Source organism: Leucopleurus acutus, assembly GCF_964270905.1.
Source record: "Leucopleurus acutus genome assembly, chromosome: 4".
Classification (NCBI taxonomy): domain Eukaryota; kingdom Metazoa; phylum Chordata; class Mammalia; order Artiodactyla; family Delphinidae; genus Leucopleurus; species Leucopleurus acutus.
Genome location: NC_139146.1, coordinates 18749579 through 18775210, shown reverse-complemented (window position 1 = coordinate 18775210; position 25632 = coordinate 18749579). Strand labels below are relative to the sequence as shown.

Genomic DNA, 25632 nt, shown 5'->3' with positions numbered 1-25632 from the left:
GCATTGGCGGGCGGATTCTTAACCACTGCGCCACCAGGGAAGCCCCTATTACACTTACTTTTATTTAAACTGTTTTAAATATTTTGTCACCATTGGTAGTCTTAAGTCCCACAATGAAAACAGTTTCTACTTTGTGGATATAAGGCTTGATACAGAGAAAGATTTAATGGACTCATAAAGCCATGTCCTGATTGAGTAGTAATGAAAGAATTCATGGATTTCTAAGGTCCTCCCTTCCTTTCTTCCTTCCTATTTTTCTTTCTTTCATATTATGTCTAACTTTAACCTTCTTTGCAAACTGAGGAGTTGCTAAGAATTTGTAGAACTGTGTGTGTGTCTAATATTCTTATCTATAAACTTTAACCAGCCAGTTGAGTTGTGAGAAGAATGGAATGTGTGGTTTTTGGTTTCTGGGATGATATGCAAAAGGAAATGATAAAAAAAGAAAGTTTAGGGGCTTACCTGGTGGCACAGTGGTTGAGAGTCCGCCTGCCGATGCAGGGGACATGGGTTCGTGCCCCGGTCTGGGAAGATCCCACATGCTGCGGAGCGGCTGGGCCCGTGAGCCATGGCCGCTGGGCCTGCGCATCCGGAGCCTGTGCTCCGCAACGGGAGAGACCACAACAGTGAGAGGCCCGCGTACCGCAAAAAAAAAGAAAGTTTAAGGAGAGAGTCAGTGTGAAGCTCGTTAGTCGAATTAGACAAACAAAAAAGGAAATAAATAAATAAATAAAGTTAGGTTTCTGATCTTTGTAATCTATCTGATTATTACCTCCGGTATTCCACATATATATGGAGATTTAAAGTTTTTCATTTTTAGCAAATGCGTTTCTTTTGTTACATACACTCCTTTGTCAGTTATCTGCATTAAAAAGTTTTCAGTGCTTGGTCTTCAGCATTAAATTGGATGATTCCTGACAGAAGAAAATAAACCAATGGTTATGCCTTGGAATTTAGTTATCAGTTACTCAGTAATTTCTGTGCCAAGGAGACTACTAAACCTGACTCAGTGACTTTTTGACTCAAAAACGTAATTATATTGGAAAGCTAACACACTGTACCACCAAGTTTTAAATTAATATGTTTGTTTTGAATGGTAAGTAAGAAATTAAAATGTGTACAGTGTTCTCAGAACAGGATGTCAGGAATATAAGTGCTTGTCAGCGGTCGATCCATATAGTGAACTTTGTAATATAGTATTAGGCAACTTCTTTCCGATTATTTTTGTGTACTGAATTAAGAGTTTCACTTTGCTTAAGCTTAAAGTTATTTAAATGAGAAATAACATTAATGCTGGCCCAACTAAAGAAACACCATGTAGTTGCCACCAGAATGTAAGCTCCATGAGGGCACAGACTGTAGATCTTGGCTACTGTTGTATTTCTAGCTCCTAGACCAGTTCCTGACACATGAGGCAACTGATACCATTTTGTCAAATGAAGGAATAATAAACACAGGATAATAGATGGAGAAATTGTATAAGGTCTGTGTCTTCTTTGCAGTAAGTACCATTTAGTTTACTTCCTTTGAGAATAGTGAAACTATAGATTTATTTGCCATAGGTAGAGTCAGCCTCAGTAGGGTACGACATTATGTACAGCATAAATGACATTACTGAAAGATGCCTCTGCATTTTGTAGATCATACTTGCCCTTTTCTAGATATCCTCATGTCCTAGATCAAGTATAAGGTTTCCTAACACATCATATAATCCTTGAATCTCAAAACAAAGCAATAGGAAGAAGCAGGTGTAGAGTAGGAGGCCAACATCTATGATGGTTACATAGATGATTACAAGGCTATACTAAAACTTTTACATACGCAGAGAGAGAGAGATCTAATATCTAATTTTCACTATAGCCTTGTGCAATAGCAATTATTTTCCATTGTGCAGGTGAAGAGGTAAGCTCAGCTAGTAAGTGGTGAAGCCTGATGAGTCCAATTCTGTCTGAAATTTGTTCAATTTGTCCAAAATGTGTGCATTTGACACCATGTTATTTTTTCTGAGTACTACAATTTAATTTCTGTGGTTTATTTCAGTCAGAATTCTTGAAGAAGTTGTTTGCATTAACTGTTCTCAAATTCTTCCTGTGGTTAATCCAGTGATTACTTTTCAGTCCTATATTACCTGACTTCTTGTGTACCATTTGACATTGAAGGTCTTTTTAAAGGTCCCACTTGAGATTCTGTCTTTAGTTGGTTTTTACTCTCCCCTGGTTTTCTACTTCTGGCCACTCTTGGGGGGTTCATTAAATGTATAGACTACATGGGGGGAGAAGTGACTCTCTAGATTGAGTCTTCCCATTGGTAAGCATACATAGCTCCCCTTTTAAGTCTTTTCAGAATGACTTTCAATAAACTTTTATAACTTTCTCCATACAAGTCCTTGGTACCTTTAGTTATTGTCTCAAACGGTATCTTTTTTTAAAAAAAAATAACTATGTGTTCTAAAAGTTTGTTGTGGGTAACAGAAACTCGACTGATTTTTATACTTGTGTCAAGCAACCTTGCTGGAGTATTTTCAGTACTTCATTTGTATTTTATTTTGACTTTCAAAAAACTTTTTGTTCAGGAAAAATTATAGATTTATAGAAGAGTTGCAAAGATTTTATAGAGTTCCTCTATACCCTTCACCCTGCTTTCCCTAAGGTTAACTTCTTGCATAACTGTGGCACTTTCGTCAAAAGTAAAAAAAAAAAACAAAAAAACCCAATACTGATACATTACTGTTAACTAAACTACAGACTTTATTTAGATTTCACCACTTTTTCCACTGACATCCTTTTTTTGCTCCAGTATCCAATCCTTGCATCTAGTCTCTTAATTTTAATGCAGAAAATTGTACCACCCACAAAAAATAACAGTTTTGTCCCTTAGTTTCCAAATCTGTGCGTGTGGTGTAGATGTGCGTGTGTGTGGTATAGGTGTGCGCGCATGTGTGTGTGGGGTGTAGGTGTGTGTGTGGTGTAGGAGTAGGTGTGTGCACGTGTGGTGTAGGTGTGTGTGGTGTACGGGTGCATGCACGTGTGTGTGGGGTGTAGGTGTAGTGGTGTGCGTGTATGGTGTAGGTGTGTGTGTGGTGTAGGTGTGTGTGGTGTAGGTGTGCATGTGTGCGTGCGCGTGTGGTGTAGGTTTGCATGTAGGTGTGTGTAGTTGTGCGTGTGTGCGTGTGTGCGGTGTAGGTGCATGCGTGTGGTGTGTGTGCACGTGTGTGGTGTAGGTGTGTGTGGTGTAGGTGTGTGTGGTGTTGGTGTAGGTGTGGGAGGTGTAGGTGTGCATGTGTGGGGTGTAGGTGTGTGCGTGCGTGTGGTGTAGGTGGGTGGGGTGTAGGTGTGTGTGGTGTAGGTGCGTGCGTGTGTGTGGTGTGTGTGGTGTAGGTGTGTGCGCGTGTGGTGTAGGTTTGTGCGCATGTGTGGTGTAGGTGTGTGTGTGGTGTAGGGGTATGTGTGGTGTAGGGGTGTGTGTGGTGTAGGTGTGTGTGTGTGGTGTAGGTGTGTGCATGTGTGTGGTGTAGGGGTGTGTGTGGTGTAGGTGTGTGTGTGGTGTAGGTGTGGGGGGGTGTAGGTGTGTGCACAGTGCTTACCCTCGTGAGCTGGCTTGACTGACCACTCTTTTCCAGGCTCTGCTGGCTCTACACCCTCTACTCCTCCTGCAAATGTTGGTGTGTCGCAGGATTCCGTCCTTTGCCCTTTACTTCATGCCTGTTACACACTGTTCTGGATCTCATTTTGTATCTCCCTGTGTGGGTTTGCAGCAGCCTGTGTGTCCAAGGTAGCCACTGTTTGCTATGATTACCAAATCTTTATTTCCAGCATAGATTTCTTTTTTTTGAGCTCCAGATTCATATAGCTGACTCTCTTCTGGATATGTCTGGATTTTCCACAGACTGTCAATATGTCTTAAGGGAACTTATCTGATTATCTTCTCTTGCCAACTTGTCCCTCCTCCTGTATTTCCCATCTCAACAATCTCCCAAATATCCAAGGCAGAGAAACCCGTGGCCCAGAGAGAAACCATTCTTTCCTTCCTTCTTCCTTCCCTGCCTCCTTCTTACCTCCACTGTCTCCCTTCATTAACTTTTCATTCTTTTTCCTTCAAGTCTCACATATTTATCAACTTCTCTCCATCCTATTTCATGCAAAGCTCGCATTCTTTCTTCTTTTTTTATACTGTCAAACTCCTTAACATAGTCTTCAGAGCCTCTGGCCTCTCCAGCCTCATCCTGTCCCGCGATGCCCTCTCACACAGTACACACCGCCCCCTCACTCTGTGCTGGCCACACCCATGTACCTGACATTCCTTGGCTGTGCCATGCTTTCTGTCCCTTTCTCCTTTGCAAGTTACGCCAGGATGCTTTTGTTGTTGTTGTTCCTACTCTCTCTTTTCCTGACTAACTCTGCTAATTCCTGTAGTCTCCATTCAGTTGTCACTGCTTCCAGGAAACCTTTCATCTCCCAGGCTGGGTTAGGTGTACCTTCTGAGTGTTCTTGGATAGCTTGTGTGACTTTCTCTCATGGCACTGACATTATGGAGCTCATCTAGTTATCTGTGTACCATCCCTCTTCTCCTCGACAGTATTGTATGTTCAAGGTCAAAGACTGATATTGTAGTTTCCTTTATGCTTCCTATTGCTTAGCACAGTACCTGGCACATACCTGTTACTAGTAAATGTTCATGAATGAATGTATTCACTGTTCTCAGAAACACTGGCTTGTCTATTTCCCAAAACCATATTCTTTCACTGGGGACAAACCTCTCTAAATGTCAGCTTCTTTATTTATAACCGAGGAGGGTGCGTGCACTGGAGGATCTCTGAAGTCCTTCACTGCTCTAACAAATTAGTATTCGTGATTTTAAGATTTATCATCCTTGGGCTTCCCTGGTGGCGCAGTGGTTGAGAGTCCGCCTGCCGATGCAGGGGACACGGGTTCGTGCCCCGGTCCGGGAAGATCCCACATGCCGCGGAGCGGCTGGGCCCGTGAGCCATGGCCGCTGAGCCTGCGCGTCTGGAACCTGTGCTCTGCAGCGGGAGAGGCCACAACAGTGAGAGGCCTGCGTACCGCAAAAAAAAAAAAAAAAAAAGATTTACCATCCTTGAGCCTATTCAAAAGAAAATGATACAAATTCATGGAGGAAATTCCAAAAAAGGAGTTGCAAATTGTTTAGTTCGGCTTTTTGGTTACACTCTGTTAACTAAATGTGTCAAGTGCTAATTAATGGTCTGAGCACTTGAACATTTGAGTAGTTTACTGTGATCAGAGTTTCTGTTCCTTTGCTTACATATCTAAATCATCTTAGAGAGACTGTGCAAATTCTCCTTTGCTAAAGATTTTCAAGTAAAACTTAGACAACTGTTTCTCATGGATGTTGTAGATGGGATTTAAGATGTAGTTGTATAGTGATGGGACCAATTGACCCCTAAGATCTTGCCTAATGATGAGATTCTTCAATTTTGTGGTTTACAGCTTTTGTTTTTGTGCTACAGCAGAGAAAAAAAAGTTGAATTTTAAACTTGGATAACACACTATGTATTTTTCCAAGTTCATCTCTTACTGGATTTAATATCAACATTAGAAAGCCACCAGAAGTCTATGTTTATCAAAATTGTTGACTTCTGTGTATCCAAAACCTGAATATAGTGGGTGGTCTCCAGCGTGCTGCAGTGACCGGGGCTACATCAGTGTTCAACGTCCAATTTAGAAAGCTCTTTTATTGTAGACTTCTTTTTTTAATTTAAAAAACTTTCAAAATGTAAAACATAACATAGATACAGAAAAACACATAAAACAAATTTGTACTTTAATGGGTTATTACTAGGTGAACATTTTTGTAATCGTCCCTCAGGTCAGAAAACAGAACTTTGCCAGTCACCGTAGAAGCCCCTCTGTGTGTCCCCTGTCCCAATCACAGTCCCCTGCCCCCCCAATAAAAGTGTATAGATCTTTAATTACTTCTTTGCGTTTCTTAATAGTTTCATCACACTGATAGGCATCTTAAATATTCTGCTTTAGTTTACTTTTTAAAGTATGTCAGTTTTAAGCCTTTTTTAGTCTCAGGTCCTCCTTCCATCTTTTTTTCTCCCTAGTAACTGATTGTTGAGGAAATTGGATTATTTGACCTGTGGGGTTTCTTTAAAGATTTTTTTTTTTTAATGTGGACCATTTTTAAAGTCTTTATTGAATTTGTTACATTATTGCTTCTGTTTTATGTTTTTTTTTTTTTTTGGCCTCGAGGCATGTGGGATCTTAGCTCCCCAACCAGGGGTCGAACCCACACCCCCTGCATTGGAAGGCAAAGTCTTAACCACTGGACCCCCAGGGAAGTCCCCGACCTGTGGGGTTTCTCAGTCTGGATTTTGCCTATTGCTCTAGCTGTCTTGGACTTGGCTGTTTAGGCTGTTTCGTGCCTCAGTCCTGAAATGACATTCTACCTGGAATATCATTCTATCTAGTCTCCCTACCCTATACCTTGTTCATGAGGTTATCTCCTACATATCCTTCAAAACTTAGCTCAAACCTCATCTCGCCTAGAAAGATTCTCTGATTTTCCCTCTAATAATAGATATGTCATTTTCCGTAGTCTCATAGCACCTGTATAATGCTCCAGTATGACACCAAGGACATTGCTGCAATGGTTCCTTTACCTGCTTTTTCTCGTGTGAGATGCTTTCAATCCATCAAACATTCACAAGAGACTTCTATGTGTCTGGCATTGTGTTAACTCACAGGATACAGAGATGGATATAGTCCCCTGCCCTCAAGAAGCTCACAATCAAAGAGGGCCAGACAAGTAGGGTACAAAATTGTTCCGAGTAGAGGAAGCAGGATAAAGGAGTATAGAGGAGAGGACTCCTATCCTCAACTGAGGGGAGAAGGGAAAAGGGAGTGACCACAGAAGGTTTTCCAGGGTAGATTATAATTCCACAGTCTAGCGCACTGCATGCAAGAGAATTGGTACTTATTTATACTACAAAAAGGAATGTTCTATTTTATAGTCATTTATTAAGCACTTTTTAGGTGGCAAGTTTCATATTATCAATATTATGGAGAAAACCAATTTTTTTTTTGCTTTTTGGATAGCTATGACAGACACTTTCCAAGTGTATAAACAGCTAGATTGAAGTATTAAAATAGGGTTTAGTTTTATATAAGGTGAACACCAAGGCTTTAACCTTTATTCTAAATGTAAAAGTATACATTAATATTTTCTATTTCCAGAAACTAGGCTGAGGATAATAGTTTCCCTGGTTAGGCACAGAAGGGAATAGATCATTTTTGTGGTTCAGAAGAGTTGATGATGATGTTATCCAAAGTTATCCTCCATTTTTCAGAACAAATTTTTGCTAGCTTGTCTATTATATTGTTTCATTTCCTGAAAAGTATGGAAAATTTTACATTGTATTCGTTATGTGGAAATTTAATAGAATTCCTTTCATTCCCTATCTTGAAGTGCCTGATATTTAAAACCACTCCTTTAAAGAAGACCCTCTTCCCACTCTTCCTCCAGCCAACAAAACACGTCTTTGGTTTATGCCTTTTCTATGTCGTAAGATCCAATGGCTTTGCTTATTAAGAGTCTTCTAAATCTCAAGTATGATTATTTTATTGTAGCTTTCCTCCCTATGAAGCCAGTCCAGTATGAAACAGTGGCTGTCCAGTGTCCTTGAGTACTGGCTGAGATTTCACACTGTATAGAATCCAAAAGTATCTCAAGGACTGTCTCTGGAACATTAACACAATTTTCATGCCTGTTACGGACTGAATGTTTATGTCGTTCCCCCCCCCCCCCGCCCGCCCCCCAAATTAATGTGTGGAAATCCAAACCCTTGATGGAATGGTATTAGGAGATGTAGGGCCTTTGGGAACTGGTCATGTCATGGGGGTGGAGCCCTCATGAATGGGATCAGTGTCCCTACAAAAGGGACCCCACAGAGCCCCTTCTGCTATGTGAGGACACTGAGAGAAGACAGCTGTTTGTGAACCAGAAAAAGGGCTCTCACCAGACACTGAATCTAACGCCATCTTGATCTTAGATTCCTTAGCCTCCAGAACTGTGAGAAATAAATGTTGCTTAAGTCACCCAGTCTATGGTATTTTTGTTATAGGAACCTGAATGGTCTAAGACAATACCCTTCAATAAATTGGTACCCACATTTAACATTAATTGCCCAATGAACTGCCTTGGTTACTTTTTGTTCTTTTATAACCACCCCCCCCAGTTTTTTATTAGAGAAAGTTTCAAACATATACAAAAAATAGAAGAACCAATTTAATGAACCCCATGTACCCATCACCTAGCTTCAGTAGTTACCATCGCAGTCTTGTTTCATCTATACCTGCCTTAGCTCTTTACCCCCTTCCCTACTACTGGATTGTTTTAACTATATCTGAGACATCATGTCATTTCATCAAAGCATTTGAAAAATGACTACATAAATTATTACGTAAGTGATATGTATGTATTAGTGCATATTAGATACATAAATGATTGATATGTATCTCTAAGATACTGATATGTATCTCTAAAAGATCCTTTAAAAATAATTACAGTTCCATTCTCATGCCTAAAAATTAAAAAATTCCCTGAGAAGTATAAAATATCCAGTTAGTATTAAAATTTCTCCTATGGTCTTACAGTAATTTTTATAGTTGGTTTGCTTTCATCAAGGTTTACTCATTGCTTTTTTTAAATACATTTTTTAATTTGTTTAGTTTTGGCTGCATTGGGTTTTTGTTGCTGTGCGTGGGCTTTCTCTAGTTGCGCCGAGCGGGGGCTACTCTTGGTTGTGGTGCGCGGGCTTCTCATTGTGGTGGCTTCTCTTGTGGAGCGCGAGCTCTAGGCACACGGGCGTCAGTAGTTGCAGCACATGGGCTCAGTCATTGTGGCTGATGGGCTCTAGAGCGCGGGCTCAGTAGTTGTGGCTCATGGGCTCTAGAGCGCAGGCTTAGTAGTTGTGGCACACGGGCTTAGTTGCTCCACGGCATGTGGGATCTTCCTGGACCAGGGCTCGAACCTGTGTCCCCTGCATTGGCAGGCGGATTCTTAACTACTGCGCCACCAGGGAAGCCCTACACATTCCTTTTGATTGATACATTTCTTACATCGCTTTTAATTGAGAAATTTCCCTCTTGGAACTCATGACTGCAATTATTTCATGTTTAATATGGCATACACTTGGCATTTTATTCTACATTATTTAAAAATTCTGACAATGCTAACATTGTTCTTGTTATAAAAGTAACATATGTTCAACCGAGAAAAAAATTTTAAATATCAAAAAGTGTATGAAAGTAAAATATTATTTTCCTCTTATTACGCTGAAATAACTGTTAGCTCTTTGGGATTATTTTCTACTAATATATATATACTCCATTGTGTAATTTTTACATAGTATGTATTCCCTCTGCTACTACTTTAGGCTTAATTTGCTCTTCTGGTTCTTAAGGTAAAAGCTGAGATTTTCATGATTTTTTGCTTTTCCAAAGCTATACCTTTCCCTTTAAGCATGTTGAGTTTTTATTATCATACAATTAGAAATATTTTCTAATTTCCCTTGTGCTTTCTTTGATATGTGTTTTGCTTGGAAATGTATTGCTTAATCTCCAAATATTTGTGGGATTTTCTAGATGTCTTATTGTTATTAATTTCTCATATTACACTCTGTATGATTCCAGCCCTTTTAAGTATATTGAGACTTGTTTTATGGCCTGCATATAATTTATTCTTGGGAATGTTCCTTGAAAATATATATATTCTGCAGATTTTGGGTGTAGTGATCGTTAAGTGTCAATTTAGGCACATCCGCATGTAAAACAATGAAGCTGGACCCTCATACAACATACAAAAATTAACTCAAAATGGATCAAAACCTAAATGACAAGGTAAAACTAAAACTCTTGCGAGGAAAGCATAGGCGTAAATCTTCATGGCCTTGGATTAGGCAGTAGTTTCTCAGATATGACACCAAAAGCACAAGCAATGAAAAAACAAAATCAATAAATTGGATTTCATGAAAATTAAAAATGTTTATGCATCAAAGGATAATACCAAGAAACTGAAAAGACAAGCCACAGGATGGGAAAAGATATTTGCAAATCAGATATCTAATTAGAGTTTGTATCTAGAACATATAAAGAACTCTTACAACTCAATGAGAAGAAGACAATCTAAAAAATGGGCCAAGGATCTGAATAGACATTTCTCTAAAGTAGATATACAAGTAGCCAATAAACACATGAAAAGATACTCAACATCAGAAAAATGAAAATCAGAACTAAGAGATACCACTTCACACCCAATTAGCACGACTATAATAGAAAAAACAAACAAAAAACACCACCACGGACTATCACAAATGTGGCCTGGATGTGGAGAAATTGGAACCCTTAATTTCTAGTGGGAATGTGAAATGGTTGCTTTGGAAAAGTCTGACAATTTCTCAAATGATTTAAACATAGAGTTACCATATTGACTTCTTGGTATATACCCAAGAGAAATGAAAACATATATCTACACAAAATCTTGTACTTGAATGTTTATAGCAGCATTATTCATAATAGCCAAAAATTGGAAACAAACCAAATGTCTATCACCTGATGGATGGGTAGATCAAATGGGGTCTCTCTATTCAATGCAATGTTATTTGGCAATAAAAAAGAATGAAGTACTGATACATGGCTATAATGTGAATGAACCTTGAAAACAATATGCTAAGTGAAAGAAGCCAGTCACAAAAGACTACATATTGTATGATCCCATTTATATGAAATATCCAGAATAGGCATATCTATAGAGACAGGAAGTGGATTAGTGGTAGCCTAGGGTTGGGGTTGGTGGTATTGGGGACATAGGAGGTGAACCATAGGAGGTGTGGGATGACGAAGATGTTCTAAAATTGATTGTGGTGATGGTTGCACAACTCTGTGAATATACTAAAAACCACTGAATTGTATGTACACTTTAAATGAATTGTATCATACATGAACTATGTCTCAGACTGTTAAAAAACAAAAGTACCAGGGGTACCAATAGTACAAGTCCACTAGGCAAATAAGCATAGGATCACTTACCATGCTGGCAGAGTTAATTTTTTTTTAGCATAGTTTTCAAATGACAATGATGTTAAGAGACTAAAGTTTCAGGTAAATGAAACCTACCTGATCTCAAAAAAAAAAAAAAAAAAAAAGGCCAGGTTGGCTGATAACATTATTCTTATATTCCATATCCTTACTGATCTATTTCTTCTGTCAATTTTTGCTTCAGGCAATTTATTATTATAGCACATTATCTATTATTATGTGCTACATGTTTAAAATTATTATGTTTTCTTGAGGTATCTGACCCTCTTATCATTATGAAATAACTTTGTTCATCTCTAGTTATACTACTTGCCTTGAAGTCCACATCAGATATTAATATAGCCATACTAGCATTCTTATAATTAGGATTATACATTTTATATTTTTTTCCCACATTACTATCAACTTGCCTGTATCTTTGTATTTAATGTGCTTTCCTTGTAGACAACATAGTTGGGTTTTGCCTTTTAACTTCTTGACAATTTTTCCTTTAAGTGTTTAGTTCATTTACATTTAGTTCAATTATTGATGTGTTGGGTTTAATCTGCCATCTTGGAATTTGTTTTCTAATTTCCCCATCTGTTCTTTGTCCTTCTGTTCCTCTTCTACTGCCTTCTTTTGGGTTGAGTACTTTCTCATATTCCATTTTGTCTAAGACAAAAATAGCCCAGCTATTAACTATTTGGGTAGGTCAGGATTATCCTTGCTCTTGAAATCTACCATTGTCTTTGAAGATCTCTCTTCATCCTGCTTTTCATTTGGTGAAGGCTCAGTGATTCTCAAAGGGCTCTCTCTCAGCTCTGTTCCACTCCCAGCTGTCAGTGGACTGCTGCTTTGCACTCAGCAAAGCCTTAGGTGCTTCAGAAGGATCTCTTAGCCCTTCTGTTCTGTCCTCTGCCTCTGGTGTGTGATGGTTGTGCACTAGGTGCAAGCTCTGTAGGAGAGAACTGGCAGGTGGGTATGGAATTGCTGTTTGATTAGGGCTCCTTAGAAATCCAGTTCTTCACGTCAGCAGCACTTAGAAGTTTGTGAAAGTTCAGCTGGTTTCTTTACACTCCCCATTTTGATAGGGTTAGTCTTCTTCCTGTGAAAGATGGAAGCAGGTCATCTTTTTGGTGGGGGAAGGGATCATCTGTATGTGAAATTTAGTTTACTTAGGTCTCTTTGCATCTCAGCTCTGATGGGTTTTTAAAGAAAATCTATGATTTTGTGGATTTTCCAGCTTCTTATTGTTTTCAGGCTCTGGTTACTTTTAAAGTTTATATATATATATATATACTTTTTTTTTTTGGCGATACACGGGCCTCTCACCGTTGTGGCCTCTCCCGTTGCGGTGCACAGGCTCCGGATGCGCAGGCTCAGCGGCCATGGCTCAAGGGCCCAGCCGCTCCGCGGCATGTGGGATCTTCCCGGACCGGGGCACGAACCTGTGTCCCCTGCATCGGTAGGCGGACTCCCAACCACTGCGCCACCAGGGAAACCCTTAAAGTTTATATTTTTATAGTTATATGTTAATGGAAACACTTTTCAGGCGTCTACAATTAGTGTTTACTTTTTAGTGGCTTATCAAATGACAGTATCCTAATGTGGAATCCCAAGAAATCTGTGAAAGGCCAATGAATAAGTGAATGATGACATTTACTTTGGGTACTGAGTTGCAGGTACTGACCACACATTAATATCCATAATCTGCCTTATGACCAGTAATACACATTTATAAGATGGTGGGCTTGAGCTAGGCTATAGTTTATTGCTAAAGTGCTGGGAAAAAAGCATAGTGATTGACTATGCAGTCTTGCCTCAGGAGCATTTATACAGCCATATGAGTTAAAAAGAGATGCAAATGCATCCATAATTAATACGGCTTATCTACATCACTTTAGAGCTATATACAAGGATTTTTATTCATAATCATTAATTTTGCTTATATTTGTTAAAAGTAAATCTTGGGCTTCCCTTCCCTTTAGTTTTCATGTCTTGATTATATTCCTTTTACTTTGTACTGTCTTTTAAGATTCTGTAGAAGAATTTCACCTGGAGTGACTGGTACAGAGGAGAATCAGACATTAAATGTCCAACAAATATCTTTTTATAAAAAATGTAAATTCTCAAACATTCATAAAGTAATGAGAATAATGAACTCCCATGCTTCTAATAACTATTGACATAGGTTAGTCAATCTTGTTTTATTTATCCCACCCATTTTATTAAAAAAATATTGATTCCTGGAATATTTTATTTTTTTCCTGGAATATTTTAAAGCCAATCCCAGATGTTATATCTCATTTTACCCGTATGTTGTTCTACCTGATAGGAAAAAATTTAAAACATAATTACTATGACATAATTATGTCTAACAAAGTTAATAGTAATTCCAGAATTTTTCAAACATTGCCTTTTCGTGCCATGTTTCCTAGCTGTCCGGGTTCACCTGGGAAAATTAAATTTACTTAATGTTTCTAATGTTATCCAAATAATATTATTCTGATTTCTAAAATTTTGAATATTCACTGCTTTTTTCTATTGCTCTCAAGAATGTCCTAGATACGTTTATAGGCCACAGAAAAGCCTATGAAAAAACTTGTTCTGGGACCCAAGCACATTTTATACACACTGTGTACTTGATCCCCTTATGGTGATTTATAATGCAGGTTATGAGAGGCAAAGTTCTGAGAAGTTTGACAATAAAGAGTTAACTTGACTTAACCAAGAATTTCCTAAATTTACTTGGCCCCAGAACCTGTTTTTTAAGTAATTTCTGTTAGCCAAAATACATCTTGGGGAATGCTGTTCTAGGCAGGAGAATGCTGCTTCTGAATAGCAAAACAAATTTTGAACTTAATTTTAACTGAATTAATTAGATGATTATTTGTCCCTATGGCATTATCATCATCATGTAATATCTATTTTTTTGTTTTTCAACAGTCTGCTTAATATTGATAATGTAGTGTAACACATAGGTCATCCTCTTCAGGATCTTACATTCTGAAAATCTTTCATCACACTATAAGCAAATTAAGCATAAACATTTTGTTTTCCCAATAGATATTTGCAAAAAAAAAACCCTATACATCACAATCCCTCCATAAAGAAAGATAAATGCATTTGGTATTGTATTGAAGGGGAAGCTAGAAATAAAAGGTGAGGAAACTCAAGGAAATACAAACCAAAAGATAATAGTGAGCAATTATATCTTATTTGTGAAGAATTGGTTAAAATAACTTTTCAAGAGTTTAAAGTTAGGCAGTAGTGTGGAAGTTCTCATAAGTAGTTTATATATTATGTACTCTTAAAATATGTTCATTAAAAAAAAATCTAAGTAGTTAACAGGGCCAAGTGGAGGCTAATTACACGTGAAGGGAAAAAAATTCTCCATCTGTCACTCTTATCCGCTCACTGACACTGGATTGAGAAGGGAGTCAAGAGGCACTCATACTTTAGTGGGTCTGCCTCTCATTCTAACAGAATTTAATTGACATCTGGCCCCTGTCCCCCAGCTCCTTGGCTGGATGCACAAGTGCCTCTTGTCTTTACCCTGCATGTTGCATAAACGTGTAGATGCCTCTTTTTTCTATGATGCTACAAAGGTAATTTTTTCTCCATTACTTATAGTCAAACTACAACTTCAAGCAGAAGAGAGAGGGGTTGTGTCTATCAAAGGAGTGTGTGCGAACCGTTACCTTGCTATGAAGGAAGATGGAAGATTACTGGCTTCTGTAAGTAATGTTTTCTCTTTTTGTACTTTTTTTAAATTTAGCTTTTATTGCTATGAATTTACTAGTATTGGTATTATTAAATCTTTATTAAGGGTTTTACAGGTATATCATTTAATCTTCACATTCATCCTATAAAATAGAGTATTATACTCTATTTCACAGACGCAAAAACTGAAGTTCTGAGGGAGTAATAAAGTAACCAAGGAAACACAGGTCATATGAGGCAGAGCCTGGATGGCACGCCAGGAGGGCATGCCAGGCAGTCGAACTCTAGAGCAGGAACTCTAATTCACTGCATTTTACTGCCTTTGCTGCAAAGCTATTAAACTATAGTCTTATTTTTAAATTATATTTTTAATAAATTTATTTATTTACTTTTGGACGCATTGGGTCTTCGCTGCTGCACAGGCTTGCTCTAGTTGCGGCGAGCGGGGGCTACTCTTCATTGCAACGTGCAGGCTTCTCATTGCGGTGGCTTCTCTGTTGTGGAGCACGGGCTTCAGTAGTTATGGCACGCAGGCTCAGCAGTTGTGGCTCTAGAGCGCAGGCTCAGTAGTTGTGGTGCACAGGCTTAGTGGCTCCACGGCATGTGGGATCTTCCTGGACCAGGGCTCGAACCCGTGTCCCCTGCATTGGCAGGCGGATTCTTAACCACTACACCACCAGGGAAGTCCCTAAAACTATAGTTTAAAAAAAATCTTTATATTGTGCAGTTGTCTGAAGATCACTGGGATGGACATATAAAATTTTGAGTATGAGTTTTTAAGCTTATCTCAAATATGACATAGAAACACTTGCCATTTAGAGTACTATAAAATAGAGACAATAAAGATTGTATCTCAGAGTTTTTGTGTGGACTAAATAATTTATGTCGTGCCAAAATCAGGGTCTTATACATAATAGGTCCTCAAAATTGTTACTTCCTCATGTTACTTCTCATTTATATATAAGCTCATTAAGGGCAGGGACTTCTCTGTTTTTTTACTTTTTATCACACTACTCCAGGGTCCTTGCTGCTGGCTAGTATTCTTTCCATTAATACAGGCTCCCTGTCAACTTCACCATTATTATTACAACCAGGATTGTATGTCTGTTGAGCAGACACTGTGTGGGGAATGACGCAGGGAAGCAGATCAGTATAAAAGACACAGATTGTACTTGTGTCTCATTGGGGGAGTAGATAAGACATGTACCTAAAAGTGCGTGTATATACAAACCACAGCCATAATACCAATACCAGCAGCCAGTTATATAGCACTTCATAGCTTTCCCCACAGAATGGATCTAATAGTACTGAGCAGTTGTGGTGTTTTGAGCTTAGTTTTTGAATTTTTTTCTGAGTGAAGATCTTTGGATTTCTTTTTAATTAATTTTTTATTGGCGTGTAGTTGATTTACGTTGTGCTAGTTTCTGCTGTACAGCAAAGTGAATCAGTTATACATACATCCACTCGTTTTTAGATTCTTTTCCCATATAGGTCATTACAGAGTATTGAGTTCCCTGTGCTATACAGTAGGCCCTTATTAGTTATCTATTTTATACATAGTAGTGTGTATATGTCAACCCCAATGTCCCAGTTTATCCCTCCCCTTTTCCCCCCGATAACTGTGTTTGTGTTTTACATCTGTGACTCTATTTCTGTTCTGTAAATAAGTTCATTTGTACCATTTTTTTAGATTCCACATATAAGTGATATATTTGTCTTTCTCTGTCTTCACTTAGTATATAATTTCTGTGTCCATCCATGTTGTTGCAAATGGCATTATTTCATTCGTTTTTATGGCTGAGTAATAGTCCATTGTGTATATATTTACATCTTCTTTACCCATTCCTGTCGCTGGTCATTTAGGTTGCCTCCATGTCATGGCTATTGTAAATAGTGCTGCAGTGAACACTGGAGTGCATGTTATCTTTTCAAATTACCGTTTTCTCTGGATATATACCCAGGAGTGGGATTGCTGGATCATATGGTAGCTCTATTTTTTTGTTTCTTAAGGAACCTCCATACTGTTCTCCATAGTGGCTGTATCAATTTACATTCCAACCAACAGTGCAAGAGGGTTCCCTTTTCTCCACACCCTCTCCAGCATTTATTGTTTGAAGATTTTTTGCTGGTGGCCATTCTGACTGGTGTGAGGTGATACCTCTTGGGTAGTTTTGATTTGCATTTCTCTAATGATTAGTGATGTTGAACATCTTTTCATGTGCCTCTTGGCCATCTGTATGTGATCGTTGGATTTCTGAAGGGACTGAAACAGACTTACAGAGAAAAAGAATATTCAACCATCTGATCATCTGACAAAGATATATTTATTATATTTATGTGATTTTTGTAGGATAAATAAGTCTCAGTGTAGTGGTGCTCTTTTTATGTAACTGAATAAATTTTAGAATCCTCTTCAATAGCTAGTATTTTTTGAGTGTACAGTATACTAGATACCATGCTAGGCATTAGGGTTATAAAACTGGATACAAAATGGCCTGTGCCTTTAATAAGTGACAGTCTGGGAAGGCAGAAGTGTAAATAAGTATTCGTAATAATGTGTAAGGGGTGGCTTCGGTGTGTTCTTCTATGTGCTGCATGTATGCGTAGAAATAAAGGAAAGGGAGCGATTAAACTTGTCTAGATTGGGAAAAATGACCTACCAAGAGGATTTGACATAATGTAGAGGAAGGAGTTTATCAGGCAGTTCGGGAACAGAGGAATGGAGATCAGGATATAGATAATTCTAGGACGTGGCACAGGCATGGATGCGGAAGGCTTACTAGGGGTTTCTCCAGAATTACAATTCACTCCTGCTGGAGTGTAAGGTGCAAAGGCAATAGAAGGTAGAGGGGAAGAGATGAGGCTGGAGAAGCAGGTAAACTGCCTGCTGAAGTACCTGATAGCACCATGCTGCTCTCAGCAGTGGGAAGCCATAAAGCGTTTTAAGAGACACATGAGATTTGAATTCAAGAAAGAGCTCTCTGGCAGCAGCGCAGAGGACGGATTTGAGGGGTCCAAGGCTGGTGGAGACAGGCCAGTTAGAAGGCCATGGGAATAGTCCAAGCAAGTGATGATCAGAACCTGGCAGTGACAGGATGAAGAGGATGGAGTAAAGTGTGAGCACTGAGGCTGACCCGAGTTATGAGTAGAGTCGAGGAAAGAGTCAAAGATGACATCCAGGTTTCTAGTTTGGATGAGGAGGTAGATGAGAAAGGGGAAGAGGAAAAGAGCAAGTTCTGGGAAAAGGTAAGACAGGTTCTCATTTATTTAGTCTTATCTAGTTTGAGGTGCCTAAGAGAAATTCAGGTGAAGATGTTCACTACATAGTTGGAGTTGGGGGTCTGGAGTTTAGAGGAGAGGTGTTGTGTTGATCTATAGATCTGGGCGTCGTAAGCATATATGCGGCGGCTAAAGCAGGGGAAATGGATGAGGTTTCCTAGGCAAAAAAAACATAGCTATGAAAGGCTAACTACTTGGAACTTTCACTTCTTCCACTGTTTTTTTTTTTTTTTTAACCAGCCTGTTGTTATCTCAAGGGATGATGTAATACTTTGGGAATCTACTGAAGTAGCATTTAAAATATTTCCAGGACAGTGAATCAATGGGTAATTTTGGATGACCTTGACCTTGTAGAGAGAAGAGGGGATAACCCTACTCTTCTCACCTCAGGATGTAACAAAACACAGTGTGCATCACTTTGTCTCCTGCAATAGTGTTGATTTGGCTACTGTCAGACAGTAAAGGTGGTGGAGGAAAGAAAGTAAATACATACAACATTTGCTTCTGTCTCAACTACGGACAACGCTAGTCAAATTGGCACTAGTCAAAATGGTTTTAAAGCTCTAGACTTTGCTATGTCTGTCTTGTGACTTCAGATTGTTACCCTGTGGTTTTCCACTTAAAGCGATTAGAAGATCCAGTAATCTGGTAATCATGGTGGCCCTGTAAGATAGTCATTGGAGGGGTTATTTATCTTGAGAACACAGGCTGGAACACAGGTTCATCTGTAATGATAAAAATAATTGTCAGAAGTGATGAAAACAGAAGCTCCTCTACCTTATTTATTACATATTTTTTTTAAAAAATTGAAGTATAGTTGATTTACTATGTTGTGTTAGTTTCTGGTGTAGAGCAAAGTGATTCAATTTTAAATATATATATATATATATTTCATATTCTTTTCCATTATAGGTTATACGAGATATTGAATATAGTTCCTTGTGATATATACACTAGGACTTGTTGTTTATTTTATACATAGTAGTTTGTATCTGCTAATCCCAAACTCCTAATTTATCCCTCCCCACTCTTCCCCCTTTGGTAACCATAAGTTTGTTTTCTATGTAAGTCTGTTTCTGTTTTGTAAATAAATGTCAATGGACATTTAGGTTGAGAAGTTACTCTACAGTGAGTCTTTGAAACTACTGGAGTCTGTAAAAGAGGAGACAATTTAAGACACTAGACCTAAAACCTGAGCTGTCTTCACATTCTTAGAGAATTCTCTACAAGTTAGAATTCAGAGAATTCTGACCTCTTCTCTTGGCACACAGGCATTAAGCTTCCCAAACTGTTGATTCTGTACCATCAGAAGCACAAAATAAACAAATAAAACAATAAAATAAAACAGTGTTTTCTAATTTCTTCCTTAGCTAAGCAGGACCTTTCACAAGATTAAGGTCACAGCATTCTATTTAGTCTTAAATATATTTCTGTCCCCTTGGATGTGTGTTAATTCTTCCAGATACAACAGATTTCCTTCAAGCTGGTACAGTAAGAGTTAATTTAGCAATGCTCAGAAATTTATCACAAACTCTGCAGGGACAATGCCACAGCTGTTACACATAAATGGAATATTCAGGATTTATCAGTTTTCTTTGAGGAAAGGCACCAGCCAAGATCCAGTTGTTCCAGCTCCTGTCACTGGATCTATTCCATGCCAAGGTCATGAGTCAATCTCTGGTCTTACCATTCAATTTGTGTGGCTCGCTGCCTTGCCTCTTCAGCAGCAATCCTTTTTCAGATTAGTCTGGGTGGGCTGTGTCAATTTTCAGATGAAAAAGTAAGTGTCCCTAAAACAAGGGACACTTACCCCCAAACCAAGAAGGTGGTGTTGATTCAGGAGGTGGCATATTTTCCTCTGAGTCGGATCCACAGGCACTGAGCTGTCAACAATAGCAACTTTCAGGCAAGAAATTAAAAGTCTTGACCCTTGGCTATTGATAGCATCTGTTCCACTGTTTAACAGGTTGAGACGAATCACTGATGATGAAAGACACTGTAGCTGGGGATGTCAGCAGGGACCTCACTCAGGTGACAATGGGAAGAGACAACTGGCATGTAAAAAAAAGACAAAGCAAAACAACTTTGGGATAAGTCCAGTGTTGTGACCAGTAGCCATCATTTGGGGATGCAGATGTTCCTTATTACCTAGAGACACTGGGGTTTATGAACTTGCATTTGCCAAAGGCATAATTCTTCCCACTCTTCTTCTACAGGGCCCCACCCCATTTCAGATTGCTACGTTACGGCACATCCCTGGGTTCTTCTGCATTTTATCCTGTGTGCGATTCCTACACTGATTTGTAAAACATTATAGTTTCCCCTCAGAAAGAAGAGCATGCTGGATAATAACACATTTTGGTTTCTAAGAGTCAGGTTAGGTTGATTACTACCAGTTGAGAGTATTAAAAAAGACTCAGAGTAACTATATTTACCTGCCAAAGCCTAAATTTGGAGGCTGAAGTTGAGTAGTTCTTTAATATACAACAGACTCCGTATTCCATTCCATAGCAAAATAAATTTTGTTGCTATGAACAACAGAAGCCCAGGACAAATATTAGGATCTATGATTTCTTCTATGTTCAAAAATTGCATATAATGAGGTTAACTGTAGTCTTAAGTTTAAATCACCAAACAACCTCAGTGTTAGCACTGGTATGAAAAAATCTGCCTGGTCTTTAGCTGCTAGAAAGTTGCACATTGTTTTCTATATTATGCGACAGACTGTGATAACCTAAACAAAATAATTCAGTAAGTATTAGAATGTGTGTGATCTGTGTTGATCCGTAAGAGTCAAATATGCAAAAGTTATGTATCGTATCTGAGAATATACATTTAATTACTGTAAAAGTAAAATTTTTTTTACTTATTGAATAACTTTCTTACTTGAGGGGAAATGAAACTTAGAGATTTTTGAGGGTTCACTTCTACAGAATGGTGATATATACTGATTAAATTTGTCAGAAAATGCAGTAAAGAAGAATATCATTTTTAAGAGAGAAAATACTAGATTAAATGCAAAGGTTACTGCTTAATAAGAATTATTGCTTCTTTTAGAATCCAATCTTATAAAATTTTACGTAAGCTGCATATATATTACAATATTAAGATTAAATTTAAACTTTTTACAATTTGTGTCTTTCTTAGTTTGTTCTGAAATAGTCAACACTGATACTTACACATCATGTCTGTTTTTAATTCTCAGAAGCTGTGTAAGCAAAAGCATTCTTGGACTCCTGTTGAGCAAACTCTCTCATAAGCCAAAACTGCAAAATCAAAGTACTGTAAAAGAATAAACAATCCAAAAAACAGAGCATGGGGGAGTGAGCATAAGGGTCAATCTAACATTTAGCAGTGCACGAGAATTCTGAGGCCAATACATAAGGACAGGGGATGGTGGGGGGCGGCAGGGGGAGGAGAATTTACTCTAGTTCTTTTCTTATAGTATGCCAGGGCTTTAAGATTGTTTTAAAGGCTTAAAAATTGTTAAAGATTGGGAGGGATCTTAAAGATCATCTAACCCAGTCTTATTTTACAGATGAGAAAAGTAAGGTTCAGAGCGGTTAAGTGGCTCACTCAAAGATACAAGATAGTCAGGGATCAAGGCAAGACTGGAACCCAGGTTTCCTGGCTCATAAAGATCCTCGCAGATGTTAGGATAGTCAGTGGGCCAACTGGCTTAGTTTCCTCAGGGACTAAATTAGTCCATAAAATTAGACTATATTCTGTATTTCAGTACTTAGGCTGGATTTTCCTTGGTCTTAGTTCCTTTGTTCTTATTTAGATTTTGCAGTGCCACTGAATGGTATTTTTATTGTAACCTATATAAAAGTTTCATTTATTCATTAATTTAGTAAATATTTATTGATCACTATGTGCCAGGCACTGATATAGCAATAGAATAGAAGAAAAACAACAGAAGAAAATCTCCACCCACCTGGCATTTATAGTATGGTGAAATAAAGTGTATATGTATATATAAATAAATGATCTGTATTTGGATGTTGTAGAGCACAGAAATGAATGAGATGCTTTTATCCCTCATAGTGTAACTAGAGTTACTAAATTCAGTTACTTGAGATTCTTTTTTTGTGGTCATACTTGTAGCCCTAAGGTCAGGTTTTTTTAAAAATAAATTTTGATTTTAGAATAGTAATAGGTTTACAGAAAAGTTGTGAAGATGCAGTACAGAGAGTTTCTGTATACTCCACACCCAGCTTCTCCTATTAACATGTTACATTAGTATGGTACACCTGTCATGACTAATGAACCAATATTGATACATCATTATTAGCTGAAGTTCATACTTTATTCATATTTCCTTAATTTTTACCTCATGTCGTTTTTCTGTTCCAGGATACCACATTTAGTCATCATGTTTCTGTAGTCTCCCTTAGATCATGACATTTCCTTAGACTTTCCTTTTTTTGATTACTTGGACAGTTTGAGGAGTACTGGTCAAGTATTTGTTAGAAGGTCTTTGAGTTTGCCTGATGTTTTCCTCATGATTAGACATGGGTTATGAGTGTTTGGGAGGTAGGTCACAGAGGTAAAGTACTACTTTCATTGTATCGTTTCAGGGAACATGCTTATAACTAATAATATTAACCTTGGTCAGCTGGCTGAGGTAGTGTTTGTCTCCACTGTAAAGTTACTGCTGTTTTCCCCTTTCCATACTGTATTTGGAAGAAAGTCACTATACACAGTCTACATTTAAGAGATGGGAGTCGGGGCGGGGGAGGTTTATGCTCCGTCTCCTTGAGGAGGAAGTATCTGCATAAATTATTTGGAATTCTTTTGTATGAGAAACAACTTCTTTTATTTAGTTAATCATGTATATCAGTATATATGTATGGATATTTATTTTGTACTTTGGGTTATAATCCAAAACTGTATTATTTTGTTGTTCACATTGTTTCAGCTTTGGCTCTTGGGAGCTTTTTCATTTGGCTCCTGTATTCTTTGACATACCCCAGTCAATGCGGGTTTTTTTGAGCACTTCCTTACTTCATGTCCTCTAAGAGTGCTCCAGTCTCATCTTGTATATTCCCTACTCCAGCCCAGAATGAGCCATTTCTCTAAGGAGGCTTGGTTCCTTCTACTAGAAAGTGGCATCAGAAACCAAGATCTGGGCGTGCTTGTTGCTACCGAGGTGTGTCTGCTTCCAGGCCCTCTTATCTGACCGAGCAAGGAATATAGGCATATACCAACCTGGATATATATATACACATAACTATAAATATTTCTACATTTAACCATCTATATTTAACCATAAATATTTCTATATTTAAAAATGAGTACATACTGATGTTATCCAACCCTAATCCAACAGTATCACATGAACCATTTTAGCCTTCCCTGCTGGCTTGTCTGTAACTACCCACTCCAATAGTGAGAAACGTGGTTCCTACCATTTCCTAGGGTCAGTTTTTCATTATGTATAAATATCTCACATCAGTTTACTTTCTTTTTGAAATTTCAAAGTAAATTAAATATACAGGCAAAATACAAATCAAACTATTTAAAATGTTGATTATGCCTTTTCAAACTCTGTTTGATTCTTTCCTATTCAGATGCCCCTACAAGGGGTCAGATTTCCAGCACCATCTTTAAAATCATTAGCATCACTGTTACCAGTATCAACAAATGGTTACTGTGCCCCTTATACAGGACCATAAGCTAAGCTAGTTCATGTGGATAATGTTCAGGCAAGTCTTGAGGTGTGGCCTACCGCTGATGCATGACAGATTTATATTACTCTCATACATGTACATCTACATTCATTTTTTAGATTCCATACCTTTTAGAATTGAGAATATGGATTATTGGAATTATTGTAACTTAAAACACTTCTCAGCATTCCAAATAAATTAGTACTTTTCAAGTTCCAATTCTGTGGTTATTAGCGTTAGTAAGAGGGAAAGAAGGTTAAGTGGTTTGTCTCTTGCAGAGTATGCGCTCAGTAAACACTCTTTATCTCCTTTAGGACATCTAATATTTATCTCAAACTCAACATGTCCAAAACTGAATTCCTAATCTTTCTCTATAAAACCTGTTCCCCCTCACAGCTTTCCCCATCTCAGCAAGTCCATCATCTAGAACATAAACTTCAGTGCCACCCTTGATTCCTCTATATCTTACACTGCACATCTGATGTGTCAGGAAACTGTGTTGACTCTACTTGCAGCATACATCCAGAAGCAGACAGCTTCTTACCACCTCTGCTGCTACCGGCGTGGTCTGAGTCTCCCTCTCTGTCTAGGTTACTGAGCAAGCCTCTAATGGGTGTATCTGTATGTGCATCTGCCTTTGGCCCAGAGTAATCTTGACAGCCAGAGTAATCCTGGAAAAATGTCAGATCATGCTCAGAAGTCTACAATGGCTTTTCAATTTCTCAGGATAGAAGCCAAAATACTTACAATAGCCTATAAATCTCCTATCTCATTACCTCTCTGACTTCATTTCCTTTCCCCTTCAAACCCTCTGCTTCATTTCCACTGGCCTTGCTGCCCTTCACACACTTTAGGCAAGATCCTGTTGCAGGGATTTTACACTGGCTTTTCCCTGTCTGCTTGGGATGTTGTTCTCTGGTATCTGGAGGGTTAACTCCAGCCCCTTCAGGGGTTTTTGCTCAAATATGACTTTCTCAGTGGAGCCTACTGTGGCCGTGCTATTTAATACTGCAGCCTAATCTGTACCCACACCATCCCCCATCCCTCTTATCCTCTCAGTTTTACTTTTTCCCATAGGATTTATCGTATTGTAGCTTACAATTTATTCAATTATGCTTACTGCTTATTTTGTGTCTCCCCCAGTGAGAATCGGACCAGCACAAAGGCAGGGATCTTTGTTCAGTTTTGTTCACTGATGTATCCCAGCGCCTAGAAGAAAAAATTACGTTAAATGAATAAATGCATTATTTGAGCTGTGTGCTTTCTGTATCCCAAAATTATTCTTACATTAAAAAAAATAAAGGAAAATAAAGGAAAATGTAATTTGATGAAAAGGTGTCAGACGGATACATGGGCAAAGGGTATCCACAATCTGAAATAAGTTACTAAGAGCCTTGAGTTTAATTTATTTATTCTCCCGATTTTATTTATCTATTTATTTTTTTTTTTGGAGTATAGTTGCTTTACAATGTTGCATTAGTTTTTGCTGTGCAGCAAAGTGAATCAGCTATACGTATACATATATCCCCTCTTTTCTGGATTTCCTTCCCATTTAGGTCACCACAGAGCACTGAGTAGAGCTCCCTGTGCTACACAGTCGGTTCTCATTAGTTATCTGTTTTATACACAGTAGTGTATATATGTCGATCCTAGTCTCCTGACCTATGAGCCTTGAGTTTTAGATTCCTCATTTGTTAATGAGTATATATGATACATTATGTCAGAGGATTGTTGTGGCATTTAAATAAAATGATATGCATGAGAGCAGTCAATAACCATGAATTAAGGGATTTCCCAGCTCCTGGGCCTATATAAACTAAGGCTTGAAGGCAAGGCACAATTTGTTGTAAGCCTTTAGAAGCTACTTACCCACTTCCTCTGTGATGTCCTCTGAAGATCTC

At 38.3% G+C, this 25632-nt stretch overlaps 1 protein-coding gene across 1 annotated transcript in view; it reads left to right on the top strand.

Annotated features, from left to right (window-relative positions):
- FGF2 (fibroblast growth factor 2) overlaps positions 1 to 25632 on the top strand; it is a gene marked incomplete at its 5' end in the record, with an annotated part of 54061 nt that overhangs the window by 26518 nt on the left and 1911 nt on the right. The window contains one exon of the mRNA XM_082838807.1: positions 14691 to 14794. Within this exon, the coding sequence (XP_082694933.1) occupies positions 14691 to 14794 (104 nt within the window). The remainder of the gene's footprint in view (positions 1 to 14690; positions 14795 to 25632) is intronic.